The following is a 26,780-nucleotide window of genomic DNA, read 5'->3' on the forward strand; positions in this document are numbered from 1 at the left end:
TGTTATATTGCTCTATAAGTTCTTCACCGGTAAAGTTGGCCATGAATGAATATACTAGCATAGCTGCTACAAATACAAGATGTAATAAAAATTTCTCCATTTTATCTCGAAGCAGTACAGTTTGAAATACCTAGAACAATATAGATCTCACATTGCGCATTATGTGCGCACACGTGTGCGTATGCTTGAGCAGGGAGGGAGGAGAGGAGCGTGTTTAAAATTATTTTTTAGATAAATTACATATCATGATAGATATACATGAAACGAAAAATATGTAAAATGTTTCTCATATTAAATAATTGTAGTGCTTTATTATACCTTAGAGAATTAATAATAATACGAATTAAATTACGCATGTGAAATTATTTTTATGACTTTTTTTATTTCCTTTCTACTTATAGTTTTCTGCATCTGCGGATTTTCCATACAGCTTACATACCTTGTTGAACTACTCATCCAAGAATGTATAAAAGAATTGCAAAACTTTGTAAAGGACTTGTTTTAACTTAATCTTACTTCGTATAAATTAAGGCATAAACAAAGTACAGTTAGCAACGTTACACAAAAGTATCTTAATCGTAAAATCGTGACATTTCGACCTTTGCATCGCAATATCTCCGCTCGTAGGACACGTAGGAGAAAAATAAAAATACTTTTCTTATGCAATTCGAACCCAAGCTATCCATTGAGCCTACTTAGAAGTTGATCGGATCAGCCGTTATTGAGATCTAATAATCGAAGGCTCTCTCGAAATGTCATCTCGCGTAAAGAGGTACTCTGATTCTCGCGCTGCGCGTATACTTGGCGCGAGACACTACCGTGCCTCTTGATAATCCCTGCATATCTTTAAACATATGTATTTATCTGTATACTATGAGATCATCTTACGATACGACAATTCTCTATCATATCCTAATGATGATCTTTTGATTAAATAACATCTGCGGGATTACGGAATATGCTAATTCCATAACAATTATAGATATTTGATAGATTCCGCGAAAAGACCTCAGTTTGTAAAATAGTAAATAAATATAAATTTAAAAAATACTTTTATAAATATAGAACCATAATATACAAGTTTACACGCACGCTTATACACGCACACACTGTCTTCAATAACCTTGTTGCATAACATTTTGTTTCCTCAAATATTATTTCGATTATTTTCTGTAATTTTGTATAAACTGTTATTATTTATTATAATAGTAATTGATATGTAAATATTGAATTGATGGTAAATTGATAATTGTACGCAACACGTTATTTGGAAACGGGATAGTTGCTCTCACTTATATTTAACTGACATATTTAACATGTACCTACTTGTTTTCCATTCTATTTACTATTATGTGATTGATAGTGGTATCACTTCTGTGTAGAATATATAACAGTAAAATAAGATACCGATGCAGTTAATAACTGTAATGAAAACGTTAATTTAGCCTTCACAACATGTGCTCTATTATACATGTATATCGATGTGTAATACAATTTTACCGAAGCAAAGCTTTCTAAAGATGCTGTAAAAATTCCACCTAGTTTGAGCCCGTAAGGTTTACACCTTCTTTGCAACAGGAACAATATTAATTTCTGTATGTGTATGGGAGCTGTATACCACCGCACATTATATCTGCAAATTAATAATCAATTAGTAATATAATCATTTACAATGCGTAATATATGATTGGGACAAAACATTAAGTTATAATTATATGTTTTACATTACATTAACTGCATTAACACTTATTAATTTATATACATCATGTTTGTTCTACCCTGATGTGTTAATATATTCGCTAAACGGTAATTATATATTATATATATATAGGGAGCCACCACCAATGAGCTTGATCTTGACGTATGCTGAGTCTTTGCCCCCCTCCTCCCCCCCGTCGTCCCGCGAAGCTGGCCGAAAACGAGCGTATGTGTCTGGGGCTTTCGTAAAATTATGCTCTATTCATTAAACTTTCTTTATTAATAACTTTTTAACAAACAATGACCGCCAGCTAAAACGTTATGAAGGTCACTCAAGACACTGACCTTGAAACATACCCGCTAAACTATTGATATTGTACGAGTTATGAATGTAAAATAATTATGCCAAATATCTTACGCGTAAGAAAACATGTCGTTATAGTGCTCTGTAATTTCTTCACCGCAAGAGTTGGCGAGGAACGAATATAGAAGCAAACCAAATGCAAACTCAGAGTGTAATAAAAATTCTTCTACTTTATCTCGAATCAGTGCAGTTTGAAATATCTAAAACAATAAATTCTTATATTGTGCATTGTGTGTGTGTGTGTGTGTGTGTGTGAGAGAGAGAGAGAGGCGAGAGGAAGACCGTATGTGTCTCAAAATATTTTCCGAATAAGTTACTTATCATAATAGATACAATGGAAAATACATGTTTTTGATAATAAATAATTTAATTCTTTAACCCTGAGTTTCGACAATAATAGGAAGTACAGTTTTTATACAAAATGAAATTATTGCATGTCAAATTATTCTAATGTTCTTTTATCTTCTTTCTATTTATAGTCTTTTGCATCTGCGGTCTTTTCCATTCAGTTTATACAGGGTGTCCCAGAATTGTGTATGAAGCTCTCGTGAGCGGGTAGAATACATCGAAATGAGAAGAAAAGTCCTTTGCCGTTTTGAAATTTTCGCAATATTTAACGAGTTATTAATTATTAAAAATCGCTATATTAGGAATTGTGTATTACAAGTCGCTCTTGCCTAGCCATTACCACTTGTAATAAACAATTCTTCGCTCGCCTAGCAACCTCGATCTAGGTGGTCGCATCTCGCCGCGCGCTTGCATTCAGCGGTAGGCCGAGCTAATATAGCGATTTTTAATAATTAATAACTCGTTAACTATTGCAAAAATTTCAAAACGGTAAAGGACTTTTCTTCTCAGTTCAATGCGTTCTATCCGCCCACGAGCGCTTCATACACAATTCTGGGACACCCTGTATATTCTGTTGAACTGCTCAATTGCTTATTCAAGAATACATAAAAGAATTTCAAACTTTTGTTAAAGGACTTACTCTAATTTAATCTTACTTCGTATAAATTAAAGCATACAGTTGTTACGAGTAATATCAATTCACACAAGTATGATCCCTCGAAACTAGATATGAAGAATTCAGACAACCTTAAAAAGCACGAGAGAGTTTATTTCACGTATACAACAAATATTTTAAAAATAGGAAATATATAAGTTCGAAAATTACCTGTAATAATTATGACATTCTGATATACCTCACACACAAAGGAGGATGTTAAAACAGTGCCGATTTCTGCCCAAAAAGGTGTAAGTAAAAGGGATAGTGTTTTTTATAGATTTTGACCTCCTGAATACGACAAAACAATTGAAAAGTGTGTGAGCGTTAGGGAACACCTTGAAAATTGAATTTAAACATGGTATATTTAGAAATTCGGATGATATATGGAGCCACGACAAAATACGTCCATGTGAGTTTTTTGGGAGGAAGGAGGCAGAGGGAAATAAAAACATGTTTTGTGTGCATTTGTGAGCGAAAGTGTAAGTAACTGAGTGCGGGGAAAGAAGAGATAATCTCATTCTCTGCCGAACCCAGAACCGCAAGGAGGATGCGACGAGATGTTGGGTTCATTTTTCTATTTTTTTTTGTTTTGTACTTTTACTTATCACTGATCACTGATTATTACAAACACATCTCCTTTTCCCCCTGTTCCCTTTCCTCAAACAACTCACACGGACGTATTTTGGTGTGACTGCATACATCATCCGAATTTCTGAATATACCATCTTCAAGCTCAATTTTCAAGGTGTTCCCTAACGCACACACACTTTTCAATTGTTTTATCGTATTCAGGAGGTCACAATCTATAAAAAACACTATCCCTATTACTTACACCTTTTTGGGCAGAAATCGGCACTGTTTAACATCCTCCTTCAGTTTTGGTACGTTTGGTTATTAAACTTCAATCGTCTCACGTGTAAAAACTACATATATTATATTCTCGACAATTTCATACTAAAAGTTTTAGTTTTGTCTTCAGGAACCCCATAGAACCTGTCCCCAAAATTATTACCAATGGTTTAGGATCACCATACATATATAACAGAAACGCACTCAATTGCTGTGCGATGAATATCCACTGCACAAATTATTTTCTTCTCGATTTCCATCTCGTTCCTCAGATCAGGTTTTTCATGAAGTTTTACTCTCATTGATTGTTGTATACGATAACTACAAATAAATTTATTACTGAAATTATGTAGAACTCTTACTGGAGTTTATACTGGAATATAAGAATGATTTTATTCGTAATCACAATCTTTACATATATTCTTCCATTTGTTTCTTACCTAGCAATGCTAAATAGTCCGCAAATGTGTTTAAGAAATGCACATCCTAACAAACCTCCTCCCACGAGTGCAATCACTCCTATGTAAAAGGATGTGTGCGTGTGTAGCAAAATTAAATAAAAATTCTTTTCTTTATCAACAAAATATTCAGTTATGAATTGCATATTGTAAAGTGGTCGCGATATATTTACGAGTAGAAAGGTGCTAAGAATCCGCGGGAAAAGTGGCATAAGAGTAATAGTCAATAAGCAGAACACCATACACGCTGGAAAAATATTTTAAAATAATTGATATGAAAGATTAATGAATGAATGAAGCTAGCATTCTCCTATATCATTTCTAAATATTTCTTTATCATATAAATTTCTATCGTTTCATACTCTTTAATCATCGTTCAATTGGATTTCTTTTAGTTGAACAATATCAAAATTACAACAGAAAGTGTGAAAATAAAAGATAAAATGCATGAATGTTTTATATGCATAGAAACATTATTAAAAATTGTCTTTTTTTCGTCTCGCGTTGTATGTGTATCCAAAATTGAACGTTTGTTTAAGGAATAAGAAATGAACTAATGAAAATAAACCAATAACTATGGAAACATAATAAACAGTAAGTAGAAGAAACAGCTTCATCCTTCAGGAAAAAAAAACAGGTAATTATTTAGCATAACGGAGTCACCGCCAATTACTTTGACCTTGACATATATAGTTGTTGTCATTGTTCCGAGTAACCCGCAGAAGGTTTTAGCCGTCGCTCGTTGATTATTAAAAAGTTATTAACAAAACACGTTTAATGATTTTGCACTAATGTTTAGCTGTCTATGTGAAAGGAAAAGTTAAGGGTTGAGTTAGGTAAGTTCCTAAGGTTAAGGTAGATTTTTATGGAGAGTAAGTGGAATGGGAGAAGCAAAACCCACACTTCTATTGCTCATATCGATAAATCTTTCATAGATTCGCAGATCTCTGTAAACAATACTTTTAATTATAATTATTTGCTCTCCCTTGTGTACCCTTGTGTACCCTTGTGCATCCTTGACACCTCCCAATTACTATTTAGGAGAACTTATAGCTGCGTTGTATGCTGAATAGATCACAGTCAATAACTACAGTTTTATAATTCCACTTTGTGAAATAAGTAGAAACAGGTAATGTGTGGGCAGGGAAGGATGAAGTTCCTCCGCCTGCACTCCTTCCTGCAATCTAACCTAACTCAATCTGTAACTCTTCCTTTCGCTTGGACAGCTAAACATTCGTGTAAAATCATTAAACGATTTTTATTAATAACTTGTTTGTAAATAATAAGCAACGTCTAAAACCTTCTGCAGATTAGAAAGGATGACTTCTAAAATATATGTCAATGTGAAGTCCTCGCTTCGCGTGGACAGTCGAACATATATATGCGCAACTCTCTCTTTCTCTCTCTCTCTCTGCAACTTTTTTTGATAATAATTCTTTAATAAACAACGAGCGACAGGTAAAGCCTTCTGCGGGTTACTCAAAGGAAATTTCCCTATAGTACATGTCAAGGTCAAAGTCATTAGAGGTAACACCGTCATACTAAATAAGTAGCCGATAAGTAAAACTTCTTTTTATCTTAATAAATAATTAATTAAATTAATTTTACTTAATTAATAATTACAAATGGAATTTCTATTATCTCGCGCAGGCAAGAGCATAGCAGGTATCATTCAATATTTTCTTACATGTAACGTAAATCGCGATGTGTTCCGCACTATTTGCATATTTCTTTATTATAGCGATTTCGTTTTCGTCTTTTAATTCGTTACAGACATACTGGAGACGTTCCACTAAATACTCCACCTAGCATTATTAGTAATATTAATATAATTAGACCAATCCTATTTATGAAAAGATTTCTGAAACTTTACGGTCTAGAAATTAAGAATTATTTATCGGAAAATATTTAGAAGCATATCTACTTATAAAAGCTCATCTTACATTGTACATGTTAATCCGAAAAACAATGTGGTGAGTTATGCATGCGAGACAAAAGAAAACTATAGACAGATGTTTTACAATAAAAGCAACAGTACATTCGGAAGTAATAAACGATGTCAGCTGCAATTAAAAAAAGTTATCAGAGCACTGTATCAAAGAAGATACATGCGTGTTCTATATCATATCTGTTACTATTTTATATATCTATTATACAGCTGCAATTTCTACTACTCTTCTCACATAAAAATTAGGTTGTAATCTAATGTGCATCATTAAGAATTATAAAAAATATTAATTAATTTACTAAAAGTATTAAATTAACAATTATTAAGATTTATATGTAAGAAATGTACATTATCCAATTACTTTCACTATACAGGATTTCCCGGACTAGCGTATAATCTGTTAATGATAGATTCTTGAGAGTTCATTAAGAAAATTCTAACATCGCAATGTTGATTTTGCCGTTATTGGTATAAAAATTTAATTATTTCGATCGATTTGAATACAGTGTTGTGGAATGGCTCTTTTGACATGCAATGTTCCCGGCGCGCGAAATTTTGTGACAGTTGATTTGTGTACTTCAAATCTTTAAAAAAGAATAGAAACCTCGACAGGTTGGTCTTAGGATTTTCGTCTCTAAATGAAGTCAGGAATCTACTATTAACGGGTGATACGTAAGTCTGGAACATTCTGTATAATAATACATATAATATAAAAATGCATCACGAAGTAACAATTGTACTACTATATTTTACTAAATAATGGTAATATAAAAATATTTTGAATATTGTTATTGAACAAGTGCTACAATAATAGAAATACGTAATATTCTATTATAATAATAGGAAAATGTAATATTTCATTAAGTAATAAATAAATGAAAATATACCTGAAATATAATAAAGGTATTTGACACAATAGCAAATAATAAAAACTGAAATTTAACCAATTTTGATTGGTTGTAAGGCCATAACCCAATAGCAAGTAGTAAAATTCGTTGGATTCTAAGATGTTCAACTATACGTATCATTCTTCTTCGAGCATTCGGCTGCAGTTGATATGTCGATCGGAGTTCATATGTTCCACCTTCTGAAATATACCTCGAATAGTTTAGAATATTTCTCTTTTAGCATGAGCTAAATTATATACGGAGTGAATTATCTAATTCAAACAATGTATCTTAGTTTATAAAATTATACAATTTTTAAAATTTGTCATAAACGTACTGACCTATGGTAACATGAAATATTAACTACGACGTAGTAAAAAAATGCTACAATAGTATAGAAGGGCTATAGAACATGCCATATAACACTACCGAAATGATGCAGAAATAAAAATGCTACAGAAATAATTTTCGCACAACTTGCGAGAGGGAGAGATAAGTGGGCGATTAACCAATCGATTCGACGCCGTACCGACAGTAGAACAAATATTTATTTCTCACAGAAATATAGTCATGACATGATATCTTGACCGAAGTTCGCGCAAGCGCAATTGATTTTTCCAAACAGTCTTTACAGTCAGTTTAGTCCAGGCAGTCGTGAAGTATACACGCTTCTTAAAAGGAGCGTGGGTGATCGTACGTACACGTCAGTTTTGAGTTGATGGTAATTATATAACATATAATACATCATTATATCTGCAAGTTATTATGTTTGTAACGAATGTTGAATTGCATCCTCAAATTTCGTTTTTTTGGGAAACACGTATTTATTGAGTTGTATATAGGTGTGTATGTGTGTGTTCTGATGTTTTAATAGGTTTGATAATATTATCAGTTATTACATCCTTACCGTGTACATTACAAATGGTTCGAGATATGTCTGCAACAGAATTGTCTTGTTTGAATTCCCGTAGCAGTATATCCGTTCAAAACTTACTTTTTCCTTGAAAAAGGAACAGACGCCAAGTTCACGCGCTGCTTGGTCGAATCGCAAAATTTGAGGAAAAATGCGAAACAACCACAAAAGTATTGATCAAATAAGTAAAGTTTTTATCCCTTATTTTATTTGGAGATACTCTATTTTGGTGCGTGAACGGTCTTTGGATATCTCACCTCATCGCACATACTGATTTGCTAATCTTCTTTTATTAATATCTCAAAAATTTACGTGGTTAATTGTAAAATGATGTAGGACTTTTTAATTCAGTTTAACGAGATTTACCTGCAGGAAAGTGATTGGACACTGTAGGCGAGACACCTTGTACAATCCACGGTGCGTCTCGCCGCATAAATGTCGTCGCTGCGCTCGTGTAATTGACGCGAGACACTACCGTGTCTCTTGATACCGAATATGAACTTTTCATGCAAACTCATTAAACGTTTTTTTAAATAACTTTTTAATAAACAATGAGTGACAGTTAGAACCTTCTGCGAATTACTTAGCGCGGTATCCTCTATAATATATGTCACATAATATAAGATCAAGGTAATGAGAGGGGAGTCCCATATTCGATAATTTTATCATAACTTCTTTATTCAATGATACCGATGTGAATTCTACTGTGAATGTTAAACAGATAAAATGATTGTGGCTGTGTGCTACATTTCGATGACTAAGTCCTTCGAGATTTGTCCGTGATATAATATTCCTTGGAAAATTTACATTGACATCAGTTTGTAACATAGTGCATATAAGTGTGTATAAAAAAATAATGTTACAAATGGATGGAAGTAATTGTAACATTTGTGATATATGTATATATTCCATTGCATTTGTGCATGATATTTAATTTACAACAACATTCTGACCGTCTCCTGTAGTATGACTGCAATTTGATAAAACTTTAGTTATAGTACCAATTCATATTCCTAGCAAATTAGTATGAGTAGAAGAAAACATATTGTAGGTGGCTACTAGATATAAATTCAATCAGTTTTTGGATTCATCTTGATGTGCATGAAGCGCAAAGAAATTTAAAACTAAAGGAGATGTCATTCTCTTCACTCATTTTCTGACAATTTAATACAACAGGTATTTAAGAACGAAACTTTTAAGAATGGAATGTTACTTATCTTCGAGTTTACCATTTGGTCTTAACATAATATTAGTTGATTCATATTACTATCACTTTTGTATAGAATATATAACAGTAAAATACGATATTGATGCAGTTGATAGCTGCAATGAAAACATCATTTTAGGTTTCAGTATATACATATATATACTATATAATACGTATTGAGAATGTATAATAGTTTTACCGAGGCAAAGCTTTCTAAAGATATTGTATAAAGACCACCGAATTTCACGCTATAAGGCTTAGTGCCTGCTTGCAAAAGAAACAATATTAATCTTTGCACGTGTATAGGTGCAACGTACCATCGAACGTTATATCTGCGAATGGGTAAATAATAAAATGAATATTTGAAAATTATAATTTGAAATATCAAAAATGTTGATGGTAAAAAAATTAGGATAGAAATACATGTTTTACAAACGATGTTGGCAAATATTATATTTACAATATCACGTTGATTGTTATTCATGCACATGTTTATATGTTCGTATACAATTAATATTAACAACTTTAATCAATTATAGGAAAATATCTTACGCGGATGAAAACATGTAATTATAGTGGTTTATAATTGCTTGACCGATGCAGTTGACTCCTAATGAAGATGTTAAAATGCCAACCGTAAAACCACAGTGTAATAGAAAATTTTCCATCCTAAATACAAAACTGATGGCGTGAAAGATCTAAAATAATATATTACACATACACTTTTTTTGTAATAGAGAGTAGTAAACAATTTATGTGTATGTGTGCGTGTGTGTGTGTGTGTGCGCGCGCGTGTGTAGATAGATAGATAGATACACGCATATCTCTTAAATTGATTATCAATTAGCAAAATGTGCAAAATGTTTTTCATCTGAAATATCTTATATTTTTAATGATTCTACTAATAATATGTGAATCCACCACAATTACTTTTATGGCATTCTACTTACGAGGGCAGTCCAAAAAGTAATGAATTAAATGCTATAAAAAATGTAAAACTGTGTTTCTAATCTAAATTTACATGTTCCTTTGCAAAATGGTCCCCATTAAATGCGATGTACTTTTACCAACGCGTTATCCTTTTTTGAAATACAAAATCTAGGTCATCTTTGAAAAGCTGTTGTCATTGCGACTTCATTGCTTTTACAATCTCATCTTCCTCGCCAAATTTTCGTCCTCTGAGCTCCTTTCTGACTTCTGAGAACAACCATACACAAACCTAGGGGTTGTACGGAAGGAGAGAAAGTATAGTAACCTTATCCTTTAAAAATTGGCACAGATTGCGGTATGGACCACACATGGGACCGCGCATTGTCGTGGTGCAATAGAATTGCTTCAATTTTTTATTCGTTTCTTTCTGAAGTGATACAGCATTTATTTTAATACATCGATGCGTTAGTCTTCTCGTATGATTACGCTGGCTGTATTCATCATCACATTGGTAATCAAAATGCTTGGACGCCACTTGCTTTCTGGACTGTCATGATCGTCCAGAAACGCGGCATGCCAATGAAAACATGTTGCACGTGTTATACATTGTTCTTTAAAACCTTCTTATAATATCGCATAAGTATCTGAAGCCGCTTTCCTTAACCGAACACAAAATTGAATCGCATATCGTTGATCAACATTTTTCTCCCTATTGTTTTCCGAAGACAAATTACAAACAATGTTAACGCGATAGATCAGTAATGGTTAACTGATCCGATCGAAACGGAATTTTCAAAGTTGATAGAAGAGATGTTCAGGTACATGTAGGTATGCAGCGTTGCCATTTTGCGTTCTTTTACTTTCTTTAGGACCAGTCTCATTACTTTTCGGATCGCCTACGTATATTTTTCTGCAGCTCCAAATCCTATCAATTTAAATGTTCTGTTGCTATGGTGAATGAAAAAATTTAATAATTGTGAGATTTAGTTGTTTGCCTAATTTCTTACTCCAAACAGATGAAGACTCAAACAAATTACAATAACCACTATTATAAGACAATATGTTCCTTCGAAGTTATATAGATAGAATTCAGTTAACCTAAAAACAGATAAATGTTTCATTTTATATGTAATATAAATATCCTAAAATTGCTGTGCGTGCGTGCATGCTTACATCCATGGAATAGAACATACTCAAGAGCTGTGCGATGAATGTTCACTGCATGACTTATCTTCTTGTCGATCTTCCTCTTGTTCTTCCGATTAGTTAGTTCGTCATTATTTATCCGCATTGCTTGTTCGATACGGTAACTACGAATAAATTAGAAATATTTTTTCCCTAAATTTCGAAGTTCTCGAAAATAAAGATTTTATATGTCACAATGCTGCATACAAGGTTATTTTTACTGTTGGAAAATTACTCTCTCTCCCTTACCTGGCAATGTTAAATAATCCACAAGAATATATACCGTATCCTGTCATCACTATTGCTCCTCCTAGTAATGTAGCTCCTGCTATGTACTGGGCTGCGTACAGATGCAGCAAAATAAAATAAAAATATTTTTCTTCATCGACAAAATATTCAGTCCTGATATATATATTGCGATATGGCTCAGATTCATTTACGAAGAAAAAGATGTCGAAAATCCGCGGCAGAAGTGGTAAAAGAGTTAAGATGAATAAACCGCAAATCGTCAACACTGAAGATGTTGTAGAAACATAAGCAGTAACCATATAAATCCTCTTTGATATATCGAAATATAGGATAAGTATATATGTTTCAAATCTTTTATCATTTTATTATCTTCTTATTTTTTTCATCTTTTTCATTTTTCTGTAATACTTTGGTGGGTTCCTAATAGCATTCACTCTTCTTTCTTATTTATTTTCATGTTCGCACTTTTTGTATACTATTTTATGTGGAAAACCGTTTGCTAAGATAATAAATACGAATTGATATATTCTTACATGTGAATCCAATTGCAACACATTTTGCAATGTGTTCATATCTTTTTAGTATAGCAATTTCGGTTTCGTCCTTTAAGTCGCTACAAATGTGCTGAAGAGTTTTCAATAGACGCTTCACCTATCACAAATAACATATCAGAAAATTCTCTATTTCTCCAATAAAGTTTACAAAAAGTACTAATATAATTAATTCTGATTTATATAACACGTATATATTTAGAAACACACAGTAAAAAACTGAACTTACAACATGCATGTTAATCCAAAAAGAAGTATAAAGAATTACGCATAAAAGAAGAAAAAGTGATATAGAAAGAATTTCAACGATAAAGTCAATAGTCCATTCTGTAGTTAGAAATGTTGTAAGCTGCAATTAATATAATTATTTTAAAAATTAGGAAATTGTATTCTTATTTAATGAGCATGAAATGCAAATGTTGCTTTGATATCATTAAATAAAACTTAATGTAATCCAGTAAATTAGTTATTTATAATTTAACATTCTTTGGATATTGCGAATACTAATAGTTTAGGCAAAGATATTTATGGCATCGTAATATATCCTAACAGATTTCAACAAAACCAGTTACTAAATACTAAGAGAAAGATAGAAGATGACGCCAATTATACAGTTGATGCGGTTTTTGCCGAATATTTAATTCTTTTCTTAAAAATACTTATTCTTGATATTGTGCATTAGTTACGATTTACAGTACTATTATTACTAAGTACAAATCAAGAATTACTAATTATGTCAATCATAAGTTACTACGAATGCATGACAAACAGTTTTTCTGTTCATAATAGTGTTATCAAATGATTTTATATTTTGCATGAAACTGAAAATATGTTTAGCATCTAAAATAATAATATATGTAACTAGCATCCCCCGTCCGCGGGCTTCGCCCGCAATATTATGTATAGAATTAAATAAAAACACATTTTACCCCTTCTCACCCGTTAGGGGTGGAATTTCGGAAAACCCACCCTTAGTGAGCACTTACGTGATAGTAGGAATATACCCTTAAAATTTCAAGTCGATAGGTGCAGTGGTTCGGGCTGCACGTTGATGAGTCAGTGAGTGAGTGAGTGAGTGAGTGGTATTTGGCTTATATATATATAGATAACAGTAGGAAAAGAATAATAACAAAAATATGAACAACCGCATTTTATATATAAAATATAAACAACTATATATATTGTATATATAAAATATAAAAAAATGTACGCCTATTAATATATACGCCTATTTACATACCTGAAATATAATAGAGCTAATCATAGTAAGAGAAAACACAGAAGACTGAAGTTGAACAAGTATTGTTCGATGGTAAGGCCATAACCCAATTGCGACCAGAGAAATTTGATGAATGTAAAGAAATTCAGTATCCATACAGGTCACTCTTGGTCTGGTTTCCACACGTATTTGAGAGCTATATATCGCGATAAAGCGATTTTACCTATTTTCTTCTTCGAATAAAGAATATTATATAATATTTCTCTAGCGCATTTTCTAGCAAAATTCCTTAATTTAACATAAATTCACCGACGAAAGTAATACAAAATATCAAGATGTAATTTAAGGTGCTATAGAAATAATTTGCTCGCAATTTGCGCGGGAGAGAAAAGTGGGCGATTACCCAATCGATTTGGCGCCGTAAAAACAGATATTTATTTCTTCAGAAAAATAGTCATGTCATGATATCTTGACCGAAGTTCGCGCAAGCGCAATTGATTTTTCCAAACAGTCTTTACAGTCAGTTTAGTCCAGGCAGTCGTGAAGTATACATGCTTCTTAAAAGATGCGTGGTTAATCTTACGTACACGTCAGTTTTTATATGATTGTAATTATATAACATATAATGCATTATTTAACATATAATGCATTATTATATCTGCAAGGTATTACGTTTGTAACGAATGTTGAATTGCATCCTCAAATTTCGTTTTTTTGGGAAACATGTATTTATTGAGTTGTATATAGGTATGTGTGTGTGTGTCCTGATTTTTTAATAGTTTTGATAATATTATGTTATTACACCCTTACCGTGTACATTACAAATTTTTTGAGATATGTCTGCAGCAGAATTGTCTTGTTTGAATTCCTGTAGCATTATATCCGTACAAAACTTACCTTTTCCATGAAAAAAGAAAAAAAGACGCCAAGTTCATGCGCTGCTCAGTCGAATCGCAAAATGCGAGAGAAAATGCGACACAACAACAAAAGTATTGATATTCAAAGACCGTTTACGCACCACAATACAGCATCTCCAAATAAAATAAGGGATAAAGCCTTGGCGCTGCCATTTCCAAAAAAGGGGAGTAACACTAAAAACAGCAGCGTCAAGTTTTTATCCCTTATTTTAGTTGGAAATACTGTATTTTAACGCGTGAGCGGTCTTTGGATATCTCACCTCATCGCACACACTGATTTGTTATTCTTCTTTTATTAATATTTCAAAAATTTACGTGGTTCATTGTAAAATGATATAGCACTTTTTAATTTAGTTTAACGAGATCTACCTGCAGGAGAGTGATTGGACACTTTACGCGAGACACCCTGTATATAATCCACGGAGTGGCTCGCCGCATAAACGTTGTCGATGCGCGCGTGAACTTGGCGCAAGACATTACCGTGTCTCTTGATACCGAATATGAACTTTTGGTTCAAAATCATTAAACGTTTTTTGTTTATAACTTTTTAATAAATACTAAGCGACGGTTAGGACCTTCTGCGAGTTACTCAGCGCGGTATCCTCTATAATATATGTCACATAATATAAGATCAAGGTAATAAGAGGGGAGTCCCATATTCGATAATTTTATAACTTCTTTATTCAATGATATCAATGTGAATTCTAATGTGAATACTAAACAGAGAAAATGATTGTGGCTGTGTGCTACATTTCGATGACTAAGTCCTTCGAGATTTGTCCGTGATAAAATATTCCTTGGAAAATTTACATTGACATCAGTTTGTAATATAGTGCATATAAGTGTATAAAAACAATAATGTTACAAATGGATGGAAGTAATTGTAACATTTGTAATATATGTATATATTCCATAGAATTTGTGCATGATATCTAATTTACAACAACATTCTGACCGTCTCCTGTAGTATGACTGCAATTTTATAAAAATTTAGTTATAGTACCAATTCATATTCCTAGCAAATTAGTATGAGTAGAAGAAAACATATTGTAGGTGGCTACTAGATATAAATTCAATCAGTTTTTGGATTCATCTTGATGTGCATAAAGCGCAAAGAAATTTAAAACTAATGGAGATGTCATTCTCTTCACTCATTTTCTGACAATTTAATACAACAGGTATTTAAGAACGAAACTTTTAAGAATGGAATGTTACTTATTTTCGAGTTTACCATTTGGTCTTAACATAATATTAGTTGATTCATATTACTATCACTTTTGTATAGAATATATAACAGTAAAATACGATATTGATGCAGTTGATAGCTGCAATGAAAACATCATTTTAGGTTTCAGTATATACATATATATACTATATAATACGTATTGAGAATGTATAATAGTTTTACCGAGGCAAAGCTTTCTAAAGATATTGTATAAAGACCACCGAATTTCACGTTATAAGACTTAGTGCCTGCTTGCAAAAGAAACAACATTAATCTTTGCACGTGTATAGGTGCAACGTACCATCGAACGTTATATCTGCGAAGTAATGGATAAATAATAAAATGAATATTTTAAATTGATAATTTGAAATATCAAAAATGTTGATGGTGAAAAACTTAGGATAGAAATACATGTTTTACAAACGATGTTGGCAAATATTATATTTACAATATCACGTTGATTGTTATTCATGCGCATGTTTATATGTTTATATACAAGTAATAGTAACAACTGTACTCAATTATAACAAAATATCTTACGCGGATGAAAACATGTAGTTATAGTGGTCTGTAATTGCTTGACCGATGTAGTTGACTCCTAATGAAGATGTTAAAATGCCAAACGCAAAACAACAGTGCAATAGAAAATTTTCCAGTCTAAATACAAAACTGATGGCGTGAAAGATCTAAAATAATATATTACACATACACTTTTTTGTAATAAATAGAAGTAAACAATTTGTGTGTGTGTGTGTGTGTGTGTGTGTGTGTGTATGTGTATGTGTAGATAAATAGATAGATCTCTTAATTGACTGTCAATTAGCAAAATGTGCAAAATATTTCTCATATGAAATATGGGAGCGTCTCGTTTGCCTACAGTGCAATTGCGCACATGGCGCACTAGGCCAATCAAATTGCTTAGTTTGGCTGGGTTAGATTGAATTTGACTAATTTGATTGGCCTAGTGCGCCATGTACGCAATTGCACTGTGGGCAATTATTCTACTAATAATATGAATTCAACATATATTACTATTATGTTTATGTCATTCTATTTACGAGGATAGTCCAAAAAGTAATGAGACAGATGCTATAAAAAATTTAAACTATATATTTTTAATCTAAATTCGCATGTTCTTTTTCAAAATAGTCCCCATTAAATGCAACGTACTTTTCGCAGCGCGTTATCTTCTTTTGGAAGACAAAATCTGGGCCATCTTTGAAAAGCTGTTTGCATTGCGTCTTCATTGCTTTTACAACCTCTTCATCCCCGCCAAATTTTCGTTCTCTGAGCTCCTTTCTGGCTTCTGACAACAACCATATTCTTGAGAACGTACCCAAATCTAGGGGTTGTACGGAAGGAAAGAAATTATATTAATCTTCTTATCCTTTAAAAATTAACACACAGATTGGACGCGATGGATCACAAATGGGATCGCGCATTGTCGTGGTGCAATAGAATTTCTTCAATTTTTCATTCATTTTAAGTTTTCATTCATTTCGTTCTGAAGTGATACAACATTTATTTTTATACATCGATGCGTTAGTCTTCTTGTATGATTACGCTGGCTGTATTCATCATCACATTTGTAATCAAGACGCTTGGACGCCACTTGTTTTCTGGGCTCTCATGATCGTCCAGAAACGCGGCATACCAACGAAAACATGTTGCACGTGATATACATTGTTCTTTAAAAGCTTCTTGTAACATCGCATAAGTATCCGAAGCTGATTTCCTTAACCGAACACAAAAATGAATCGCCTATCGTTGATCAATATTTGTCCTCCTATTGTTTCCTATTTTTTCCGAAGACAAATTGCAATCAATGTTAACGCGATAGATCACTAATTGTTAACTGAACGGATCGAAACGGAATTTTCAAAGTTGGTAGAAGAGATGTTCAGGTACATGTAGGTATGCAGCGTTGCCATTTTGCGTTCTTTTACTTTCTTTAGGACCAGTCTCATTACTTTTCGGATCGCCTACGTATATTTTTCTGCAGCTCCAAATCCTATCAATTTAAATGTTCTGTTGCTATGGTGAATAAAAAAATGTAATAATTGTGAAATTTAGTTTTTGCCTAATTTCTTACTCCAAACAGATGAAGGCTCAAACAAATTACAATAATCACTATTATAAGACAATATGTTCCTTCGAAGTTATATAGATAGAATTCAGTTAACCTAAAAACAGATAATGTTTCATTTTATATGTAATATAAATATCCTAAAATTGCTGTGCGTGCGTGCATGCCTACAGCCATGGAATGGAACATACTCAAGAGCTGTGCGATGAATGTCCATTGCATGACTTATCTTCTTGTCGATCTTCCTCTTGTTCTTCCGATTAGTTAGTTCGTCATTATTTATCCGCATTGCTTGTTCGATACGGTAACTACGAATAAATTAGAAATATGTTTTCCCTAAATTTCGAAGTTCTCGAAAATAAAGATTTTATATGTCACAATGCTCCATACAATTTTATTTTTACTGTTGGAAAATTACTCTCTCTCCCTTACCTGGCAATGTTAAATAATCCACAAGAATATATACCGTAACCTGTCATCACTATTGCTCCTCCTAATAAAGTAGCTCCTGCTATGTACTGGGCTGCGTACAGATGCAGCAAAATAAAATAAAAATATTTTTCTTCATCGACAAAATATTCAGTCCTGATATATATATTGCGATATGGCTCGGATTTATTTACGAGGAAAAAGATGTCGAAAATCCGCGGCAGAAGTGGTAAAAGAGTTAAGATGAATAAACCGCAAATCGTCAACACTGAAGATGTTGTAGAAACATAAGCAGTGACCATATAAATCCTCTTTGATATATCGAAATATAGTATAAGTATATATGTTTCAAATCTTTTATCATTTTATTATCTTCTTATTTTTTTCATCTTTTTCATTTTTCTGTAATACTTTGGTGGGTTCCTAATAGCATTCACTCTTCTTTCTTATTTATTTTCATGTTCGCACTTTTTGTATACTATTTTATGTGGAAAACCGTTTGCTAAGATAATAAATAATAATTGATATATTCTTACACGTGAATCCAATTGCAACACATTTGGCAATGTGTTCATATCTTTTTAGTATAGCAATTTCGGTTTCGTCTTTTAAGTCGCTACAGATGTGCTGAAGATTTTTCAATAGACGTTTCACCTATCGCAAATAACATATCAGAAAATTCTCTATTTCTTCGATAAATTTTTCAAAAAATTATAGTGTCTTATAAAGTCTGATTTATGTGTAACATGTATATATTTAGAAACACACAATAAATAACTGAACTTACAACATGCATGTTAATCCAAAAAGAAGTATAAAGAATTACGCACAAAAGAAGACAAAGTGATATAGAAAGAATTTCAACGATAAAGTCAATAGTCCATTCTGTAGTTAAAAATGTTGTAAGCTGCAATTAATATAATTATTTTAAATTTAGGAAATTGTAATCTTATTTAATGAGTATGAAATGCAAATGTTGCTTTGATATCATTAAATAAAACTTAATGTAATCCATTAAATTCGTTATTTATAATTTAACTTTCTTTGGATATTGCGAATACTAATAGTTTAGGCAAAGATATTTATGGCGTCGTAATATATCCTAACAGATTTCAACAAAACCAGTTACTAAATACTAAGAGAAAGATAGAAGATGACGCCAATTATACAGTTGATGCGGTTTTTGCCGAATATTTAATTCTTTTCTTAAAAACACTTATTCTTGATATTGTGCATTAGTTACGATTTACAGTACTATTATTACTAAGTACAAATCAAGAATTACTAATTATGTCAATCATAAGTTACTACGAATGCATGACAAACAGTTTTTCTGTTCATAATAGTGTTATCGAATGATTTTACATCTTGCATGAAACTGAAAATATGTTTAGCATCTAAAATAATGCTATATGTAATAACAGGAGGAAAAGAATAATAATTATAAAAATATGAACAACCGCATTTTATATATAAAATATAAACAACTATATATATTGTATATATAAAATATAAAAAAATGTACGCCTATTAATATATACGCCTATTTACATACCTGAAATATAATAGAGCTAATCATAGTAAGAGAAAACACAGAAGACTGAAGTTGAACAAGTATTGTTCGATGGTAAGGCCATAACCCAATTGCGACCAGAGAAATTTGATGAATGTAAAGAAATTCAGTATCCATACAGGTCACTCTTGGTCTGGCTTCCACACGTATTTGAGAGCTATATATCGCGATAAAGCGATTTTACCTATTTTCTTCTTCGAATAAAGAATATTATATAATACTTCTCTAGCGCAATTTCTAGCAAAATTCCTTAATTTAACATAAATTCACCGACGAAAGTAACATAAAATATCAAGATGTAATTTAAGGTGCTATAGAAATAATTTGCTCGCAATTTGCGCGGGAGAGAAAAGTGGGCGATTACCCGATCGATTTGGCGCCGTAAAAACAGATATTTATTTTTTCAGAAAAATAGTCATGTCATGATATCTTGACCGAAGTTCGCGCAAGCGCAATTGATTTTTCCAAACAGTCTTTACAGTCAGTTTAGTCCAGGCAGTCGTGAAGTATACATGCTTCTTAAAAGGAGCGTGGTTGATCGTACGTATACGTCAGGTTTGATTTGATGGTAATTATATAACATATAATACATCATTATATCTGCAAGTTATTATGTTTGTAACGAATGTTGAATTGCATCCTCAAATTTCGTTTTTTTGGGAAACACGTATTTATTGAGTTGTATATAGGTATATGCGTGTGTCCTGATTTTTTAATAGTTTGATAATATTATCTGTTATTACACCCTTACCGTGTACATTACAAATTTTTTGAGATATGTCTACAGCAGAATTGTCTTGTTTGAATTCCTGTAACATTATATCAAAACTTACCTTTTCCATGAAAAAGGAAAAAAAAGACGCCAAGTTCATGCGCTGCTTGGTCGAATCGCAAAATTCGAGGGAAAATGCGACACAACAACAAAATTGATATCCAAAGAACGTTTACGCACCAAAATACAGCATCTCCAAATAAAATAAGGGATAAAATCTTGGCGCTGCCATTTCCAAAACAGCAGAGTAACACTAAAAACAGCAGCACCAAGTTTTCAACCCTTATTGTAGTTGGAGATACTGTATCTTGGCGCGTGAGCGGTCTTTGAATATCTCACCTCATCGCACATCCTGATTTGTTACTCTTCTTTTATTAATATTTCACAAATTTACGTGGTTAATTGTAAAATGATATAGCACTTTTTAATTCAGTTTAACGAGATCTACCTGCAGCAGAGTGATTGGACACTTTACGCGAGAGACCCTGTATAATCGGTGTCTCGCTGCATAAACGTCGTCGCTGCGCGTGTGCACTTGGCGCGAGACACTACCGTGTCTCTTGATACCGAATATGAACTTTTCGTACAAAATCATTAAACGTTTTTTGTTTATAACTTTTTAATAAACACTGAGCGATAGTTAGGACCTTCTGCGAGGTACTCAGCGCGGTATCCTCTATAATATATGTCACATAATATAAGATCAAGGTAATAAGAGGGGAGTCCCATATTCGATAATTTTATAACTTCTTTATTCAATGATATCGATGTGAATTCTACTGTGAATGTTAAACAGATAAAATGATTGTGGCTGTGTGCTACATTCCGATGACTAAGTCCTTCGAGATTTGTCCGTGATATAATATTCCTTGGAAAATTTACATTGACATCAGTTTGTAATATAGTACTTATAAGTGTGTATAAAAAAATAATGTTACAAATGGATGGAAGTAATTGTAACATTAGTGATATATGTATATATTCCATAGCATTTGTGCATGATATTTAATTTACAACAACATTCTGACCGTCTCCTGTAGTATGACTGCAATTTTATAACAATTTAGTTATAGTACCAATTCATATTCCTAGCAAATTAGTATGAGTAGAAGAAAACATATTGTAGGTGGCTACTAGATATAAATTCAATCAGTTTTTGGGTTCATCTTGATGTGCATGAAGCGCAAAGAAATTTAAAACTAAAGGAGATGTCATTCTCTTCACTCATTTTCTGACAATTTGTCAAAATACAACAGTTATTTAAGAACGAAACTTTTAAGAATGGAAAGTTACTTATCTTCGAGTTTACCATTTGGTCTTAACATAATATTAGCTGATTCATATTACTCTCACTTTTGTATAGAATATATAACAGTAAAATACGATATTGATGCAATTGATAGCTGCAATGAAAACATCATTTTAGGTTTCAGTATATACATATATATACTATATAATACGTATTGAAAATGTATAATAGTTTTACCGAGGCAAAGCTTTCTAAAGATATTGTATAAAGACCACCGAATTTCACGCTATAAGGCTTAGTGCCTGCTTGCAAAAGAAACAATATTAATCTTTGCACGTGTATAGGTGCAACGTACCATCGAACGTTATATCTGCGAATGGGTAAATAATAAAATGAATATTTGAAAATTATAATTTGAAATATCAAAAATGTTGATGGTAAAAAAATTAGGATAGAAATACATGTTTTACAAACGATGTTGGCAAATATTATATTTACAATATCACGTTAATTGTTATTCATGTGCATGTTTATATGTTCATATACAAATAATATTAACAACTTTAATCAATTATAGGAAAATATCTTACGCGGATGAAAACATGTAATTATAGTGGTTTATAATTGCTTGACCAATGCAGTTGACTCCTAATGAAGATGTTAAAATGACAACCGTAAAACCACAGTGTAATAGAAAAGTTTCCATCCTAAATATAAAACTGATGGCGTGAAAGATCTAAAATAATATATTACACATACACTTTTTTTGTAATAGAGAGCAGTAAACAATTTATGTGTATGTGTGCGTGTGTGTTTGTGTGTGTGCACGCGCGTGTGTAGATAGATACACGCGTATCTCTTAAATTGATTGTCAATTAGCAAAATGTGCAAAATGTTTTTCATCTGAAATATCTTATATTTTTAATGATTCTTCTAATAATATGTGAATCCACCACAATTACTTTTATGGCATTCTACTTACGAGGGCAGTCCAAAAAGTAATGAATTAAATGCTATAAAAAATGTAAAACTGTGTTTCTAATCTAAATTTACATGTTCCTTTGCAAAATGGTCCCCATTAAATGCGATGTACTTTTCCCAACGCGTTATCCTTTTTTGTAATACAAAATCTAGGTCATCTTTGAGAAGCTGTTGTCATTGCGACTTCAATGCTTTTACAATCTCATCTTCCTCATCAAATTTTCGTCCTCTGAGCTCCTTTCTGACTTCTGAGAACAACCATACCCAAACCTAGGGGTTGTACGGAAGGAGAGAAATTATATTAATCTTATCCTAAAAATTGGCACACAGATTGCGGTATGGACCACACATGGGACCGCGCATTGCGGTGGTGCAATAGAATTGCTTCAATTTTTTATTCGTTTCTTTCTGAAGTGATACAGCATTTATATTAATATATCGATGCGTTAGTCTTCTCGTATGATTACGCTGGCTGTATTCATCATCACATTGGTAATCAAGATGCTTGGACGCCACTTGTTTTCTGGACTGTCATGATCGTCCAGAAACGCGGCATGCCAATGAAAACATGTTGCACGTGTTATACATTGTTCTTTAAAAACTTCTTATAACATCGCATAAGTATATGAAGCCGATTTCCTTAACCGAACACAAAATTGAATCGCATATCGTTGATCAATATTTTTCTCCCTATTGTTTTCCGAAGACAAATTACAAACAATGTTCACGCGATAGATCAGTAATGTTTAACTGATCCGATCGGAACGGAATTTTCAAAGTTGATAGAAGGGATGTTCAGGTACATGTAGGTATGCAGCGTTGCCATTTTGCGTTCTTTTACTTTTTTTAGGACCAGTCTCATTACTTTTCGGATCGCCTACGTATATTTTTCTGCAGCTCCAAATCCTATCAATTTAAATGGTCTGTTGCTATGGTGAATGAAAAAATTTAATAATTGTGAGATTTAGTTGTTTGCCTAATTTCTTACTCCAAACAGATGAAGGCTCAAACAAATTACAATAATCAATATTATAAGAAAATATGCTCCCTCGAAGTTATATAGATAGAATTCAATAAACCTATGAAAAACAGATAAATGTTACATTTTATATGTAATATAAATATCCTAAAATTGCTGTGCGTGCGTGCATGCCTGCATCCATGGAATAGAACATACTCAAGAGCTGTGCGATGAATGTTCACTGCATGACTTATCTTCTTGTCGATCTTCCTCTTGTTCTTCCGATTAGTTAGTTTGTCATTATTTATCCGCATTGCTTGTTCGATACGGTAACTACGAATAAATTAGAAATATTTTTTCCCTAAAGTTCGAAGTTCTCGAAAATAAAGATTTTATATGTCACAATGCTGCATACAAGTTTATTTTTACTGTTGGAAAATTACTTTCTCTCCCTTACCTGGCAATGTTAAATAATCCACAAGAATATATACCGTATCCTGTTATCACTATTGCTCTTCCTAATAATGTAGCTCCTGCTATGTACTGGGCTGCGTACAGATGCAGCAAAATAAAATAAAAATATTTTTCTTCATCGACAAAATATTCAGTCCTGATATATATATTGCGATATGGCTCAGATTCATTTACGAAGAAAAAGATGTCGAAAATCCGCGGCAGAAGTGGTAAAAGAGTTAAGATGAATAAACCGCAAATCGTCAACACTGAAGATGTTGTAGAAACATAAGCAGTAACCATATAAATCCTCTTTGATATATCGAAATATAGTATAAGTATATATGTTTCAAATTTTTTATCATTTTATTATCTTCTTATTTTTTTCATCTTTTTCATTTTTCTGTAATACTTTAGTGGGTTCCTAATAGCATTCACTCTTCTTTCTTATTTATTTTCATGTTCGCACTTTTTGTATACTATTTTATGTGGAAAACCGTTTGCTAAGATAATAAATACTAATTGATATATTCTTACATGTGAATCCAATTGCAACACATTTTGCAATGTGTTCATATCTTTTTAGTATAGCAATTTCGGTTTCGTCCTTTAAGTCGCTACAGATGTGCTGAAGAGTTTTCAATAGACGTTTCACCTATCACAAATAAACATATCAGAAAATTCTCTATTTCTCCAATAAAGTTTACAAAAAGTACTAATATAATTAATTCTGATTTATATAACACGTATATATTTAGAAACACACAGTAAAAAACTGAACTTACAACATGCATGTTAATCCAAAAAGAAGTATAAAGAATTACGCATAAAAGAAGAAAAAGTGATATAGAAAGAATTTCAACGATAAAGTCAATAGTCCATTCTGTAGTTAGAAATGTTGTGAGCTGCAATTAATATAATTATGTTAAAAATTAGGAAATTGTATTCTTATTTAATGAGCATGAAATGCAAATGTTGCTTTGATATCATTAAATAAAACTTAATGTAATCCATTAAATTCGTTATTTATAATTTAACTTTCTTTGGATATTGCGAATACTAATAGTTTAGGCAAAGATATTTATGGCGTCGTAATATATCCTAACAGATTTCAACAAAACCAGTTACTAAATACTAAGAGAAAGAAGAAAGATGACGCTAATTATACAGTTGATGCGGTTTTTGCCGAATATTTAATTCTTTTCTTAAAAACACTTATTCTTGATATTGTGCATTAGTTACGATTTACAGTACTATTATTACTAAGTACAAATCAAGAATTACTAATTATGTCAATCATAAGTTACTACGAATGCATGACAAACAGTTTTTCTGTTCATAATAAATTAATAGTGTTATCGAATGATTTTACATTTTGCATGAAACTGAAAATATGTTTAGCATCTAAAATAATAATATATGTAACTAGCATCCCCCGTTCGCGGGCTTCGCCCGCGATATTATGTGTAGAATTAAATAAAAACACATTTCACCCCTTCTCACCCGTTAGGGGTGGAATTTCGGAAAACCCACCCTTAGTGAGCACTTATGTGATAGTAGGAATATACCCTTACAATTTCAAGTCGATAGGTGCAGTGGTTCGGGCTGCACGTTGATGAGTCAGCGAGTGAGTGAGTGAGTGAGTGGTATTTGGCTTATATATATATAGATAACAGTAGGAAAAGAATAATAACAAAAATATGAACAACCGCATTTTATATATAAAATATAAACAACTATATATATTGTATATATAAAATATAAAAAAATGTACGCCTATTAATATATTTACATACCTGAAATATAATAGAGCTAATCATAGTAAGAGAAAACACAGAAGACTGAAGTTGAACAAGTATTGTTCGATGGTAAGGCCATAACCCAATTGCGACCAGAGAAATTTGATGAATGTAAAGAAATTCAGTATCCATACAGGTCACTCTTGGTCGGGCTTCCACACGTGTTTGAGAGCTATATATCGCGATAAAGCGATTTTACCTATTTTCTTCTTCGAATAAAGAATATTATATAATATTTCTCTAGCGCATTTTCTAGCAAAATTCCTTAATTTAACATAAATTCACCGACGAAAGTAATACAAAATATCAAGATGTAATATAAGGTGCTATAGAAATAATTTTCTCGCAATTTGCGCGGGAGAAAAAAGTGGGCGATTAACCGATCGATTTGGCGTAACGAAAGTACAAAGGAATTTTATTTCTCACAGAAAAATAGTCATGTCATGATATCTTGACCGAAGTTCGCGCAAGCGCAATTGATTTTTCCAAACAGTCTTTACAGTCAGTTTAGTCCAGGCAGTCGTGAAGTATACATGCTTCTTAAAAAGATCGTGGTTGATCGTACATCCACATCAGATTTAATACGATGGTAATTATATAACATATCATGTATCATTATCTACTTATTATGTTTGAAACGAATGTTGAATTGCATCCTCAAATTTCGTTTTGTTGGGAAACATGTATTTATTGAGTTGTATATAGGTATATGCGTGTGTCCTGATTTTTTAATAGTTTTGATAATATTATCTGTTATTACACCCTTACCGTGTACATTAAAAATTTCTAACGAATGTTGAATTGCATCCTCAAATGTTTTAATAAACATATATTTATTGGATAGCGACATAGTCATTCTGTTTTTTAACTT

The 26,780-nt window shown here is 32.2% G+C and overlaps 4 protein-coding genes across 15 annotated transcripts in view; 1 reads left to right on the top strand and 3 right to left on the bottom strand.

Annotated features, from left to right (window-relative positions):
* Positions 1 to 26,780, top strand: part of LOC105280161 — a 386,539-nt gene that overhangs the window by 143,701 nt on the left and 216,058 nt on the right. The window lies entirely within an intron of this gene.
* Positions 1,040 to 8,686, bottom strand: LOC105285971. Of its 3 annotated transcripts, XM_026967826.1 has the most exons (10): positions 7,211 to 7,410; positions 6,319 to 6,438; positions 6,063 to 6,180; positions 4,358 to 4,622; positions 4,122 to 4,238; positions 3,067 to 3,157; positions 2,117 to 2,262; positions 1,501 to 1,633; positions 1,327 to 1,422; positions 1,040 to 1,170 (listed from the first exon to the last, which is right to left on the bottom strand). In XM_026967826.1, exons 1-9 carry the CDS (start codon positions 7,349 to 7,351, stop codon positions 1,369 to 1,371), a joined length of 1,185 nt encoding a protein of 394 aa, XP_026823627.1. In that variant the 5' UTR covers positions 7,352 to 7,410; the 3' UTR covers positions 1,040 to 1,170; positions 1,327 to 1,368. The 3 variants fall into 3 exon arrangements, with proteins under 3 accessions (XP_026823627.1, XP_026823628.1, XP_026823629.1); XM_026967827.1 differs by lacking the exons at positions 2,117 to 2,262; positions 3,067 to 3,157 and having other exon boundaries at positions 7,211 to 8,686; XM_026967828.1 differs by lacking the exons at positions 1,040 to 1,170; positions 1,327 to 1,422; positions 2,117 to 2,262 and having other exon boundaries at positions 1,613 to 1,633; positions 7,211 to 8,686.
* LOC109611009 (odorant receptor 13a) lies at positions 8,788 to 14,384 on the bottom strand. Of its 4 annotated transcripts, XM_026967837.1 has the most exons (9): positions 13,486 to 14,379; positions 12,475 to 12,594; positions 12,228 to 12,345; positions 11,695 to 11,959; positions 11,454 to 11,570; positions 11,268 to 11,358; positions 9,883 to 10,028; positions 9,530 to 9,662; positions 8,788 to 9,446 (listed from the first exon to the last, which is right to left on the bottom strand). In XM_026967837.1, the coding sequence occupies exons 1-9, from the start codon at positions 13,618 to 13,620 to the stop codon at positions 9,393 to 9,395; spliced, it is 1,179 nt and encodes a 392-aa protein (XP_026823638.1). In that variant the 5' UTR covers positions 13,621 to 14,379; the 3' UTR covers positions 8,788 to 9,392. The 4 variants fall into 4 exon arrangements, with proteins under 4 accessions (XP_026823638.1, XP_026823639.1, XP_026823637.1 ...); XM_026967838.1 differs by having other exon boundaries at positions 8,788 to 9,662; positions 11,695 to 11,785; positions 13,486 to 14,384; XM_026967836.1 differs by having other exon boundaries at positions 8,788 to 9,662.
* On the bottom strand, positions 15,042 to 26,222 carry LOC105280162. 7 transcript variants are annotated; one of them, XM_026967832.1, is made up of 9 exons: positions 25,907 to 26,222; positions 24,896 to 25,015; positions 24,648 to 24,765; positions 24,115 to 24,379; positions 23,874 to 23,990; positions 23,685 to 23,775; positions 22,306 to 22,451; positions 21,953 to 22,085; positions 15,042 to 15,706 (listed from the first exon to the last, which is right to left on the bottom strand). In XM_026967832.1, the coding sequence occupies exons 1-9, from the start codon at positions 26,039 to 26,041 to the stop codon at positions 15,653 to 15,655; spliced, it is 1,179 nt and encodes a 392-aa protein (XP_026823633.1). In that variant the 5' UTR covers positions 26,042 to 26,222; the 3' UTR covers positions 15,042 to 15,652. The 7 variants fall into 7 exon arrangements, with proteins under 7 accessions (XP_026823633.1, XP_026823632.1, XP_026823635.1 ...); XM_026967831.1 differs by lacking the exons at positions 21,953 to 22,085; positions 22,306 to 22,451; positions 23,685 to 23,775; ... (3 more) ...; positions 24,896 to 25,015; positions 25,907 to 26,222 and adding exons at positions 15,790 to 15,922; positions 16,147 to 16,292; positions 17,699 to 17,789; ... (3 more) ...; positions 18,909 to 19,028; positions 19,677 to 21,882; XM_026967833.1 differs by lacking the exon at positions 15,042 to 15,706 and adding an exon at positions 21,197 to 21,869.

The sequence above is a fragment of the Ooceraea biroi genome, chromosome 2 (assembly GCF_003672135.1).
Source record: "Ooceraea biroi isolate clonal line C1 chromosome 2, Obir_v5.4, whole genome shotgun sequence".
Lineage (NCBI taxonomy): Eukaryota > Metazoa > Arthropoda > Insecta > Hymenoptera > Formicidae > Ooceraea > Ooceraea biroi.

Coding starts and splice junctions, on each gene's coding strand:
- LOC105285971 (XM_026967826.1), bottom strand. CDS start 7,351: ATGATACGTATAGTTGAACATCTTAGAATCCAACGAATTTTACTACTT. Junction 6,181..6,318: donor TTCGGATTAACATGTACAAT/GTAAGATGAGCT, acceptor TAATAATGCTAG/GTGGAGTATTTAGTGGAACG. Junction 2,263..3,066: donor TATGCTTTAATTTATACGAA/GTAAGATTAAAT, acceptor TTATTGTTTTAG/ATATTTCAAACTGCACTGAT.
- LOC109611009 (XM_026967836.1), bottom strand. CDS start 13,620: ATGGATACTGAATTTCTTTACATTCATCAAATTTCTCTGGTCGCAATT. Junction 12,595..13,485: donor TTAGCTCTATTATATTTCAG/GTATGTAAATAG, acceptor TATTAATTGCAG/CTTACAACATTTCTAACTAC. Junction 12,346..12,474: donor TTTGGATTAACATGCATGTT/GTAAGTTCAGTT, acceptor TATTTGTGATAG/GTGAAGCGTCTATTGAAAAC.
- LOC105280162 (XM_026967829.1), bottom strand. CDS start 19,811: ATGGATACTGAATTTCTTTACATTCATCAAATTTCTCTGGTCGCAATT. Junction 18,390..18,657: donor TGTTGCAATTGGATTCACGT/GTAAGAATATAT, acceptor CAACATCTTCAG/TGTTGACGATTTGCGGTTTA. Junction 18,001..18,124: donor GGATTATTTAACATTGCCAG/GTAAGGGAGAGA, acceptor ATTTATTCGTAG/TTACCGTATCGAACAAGCAA.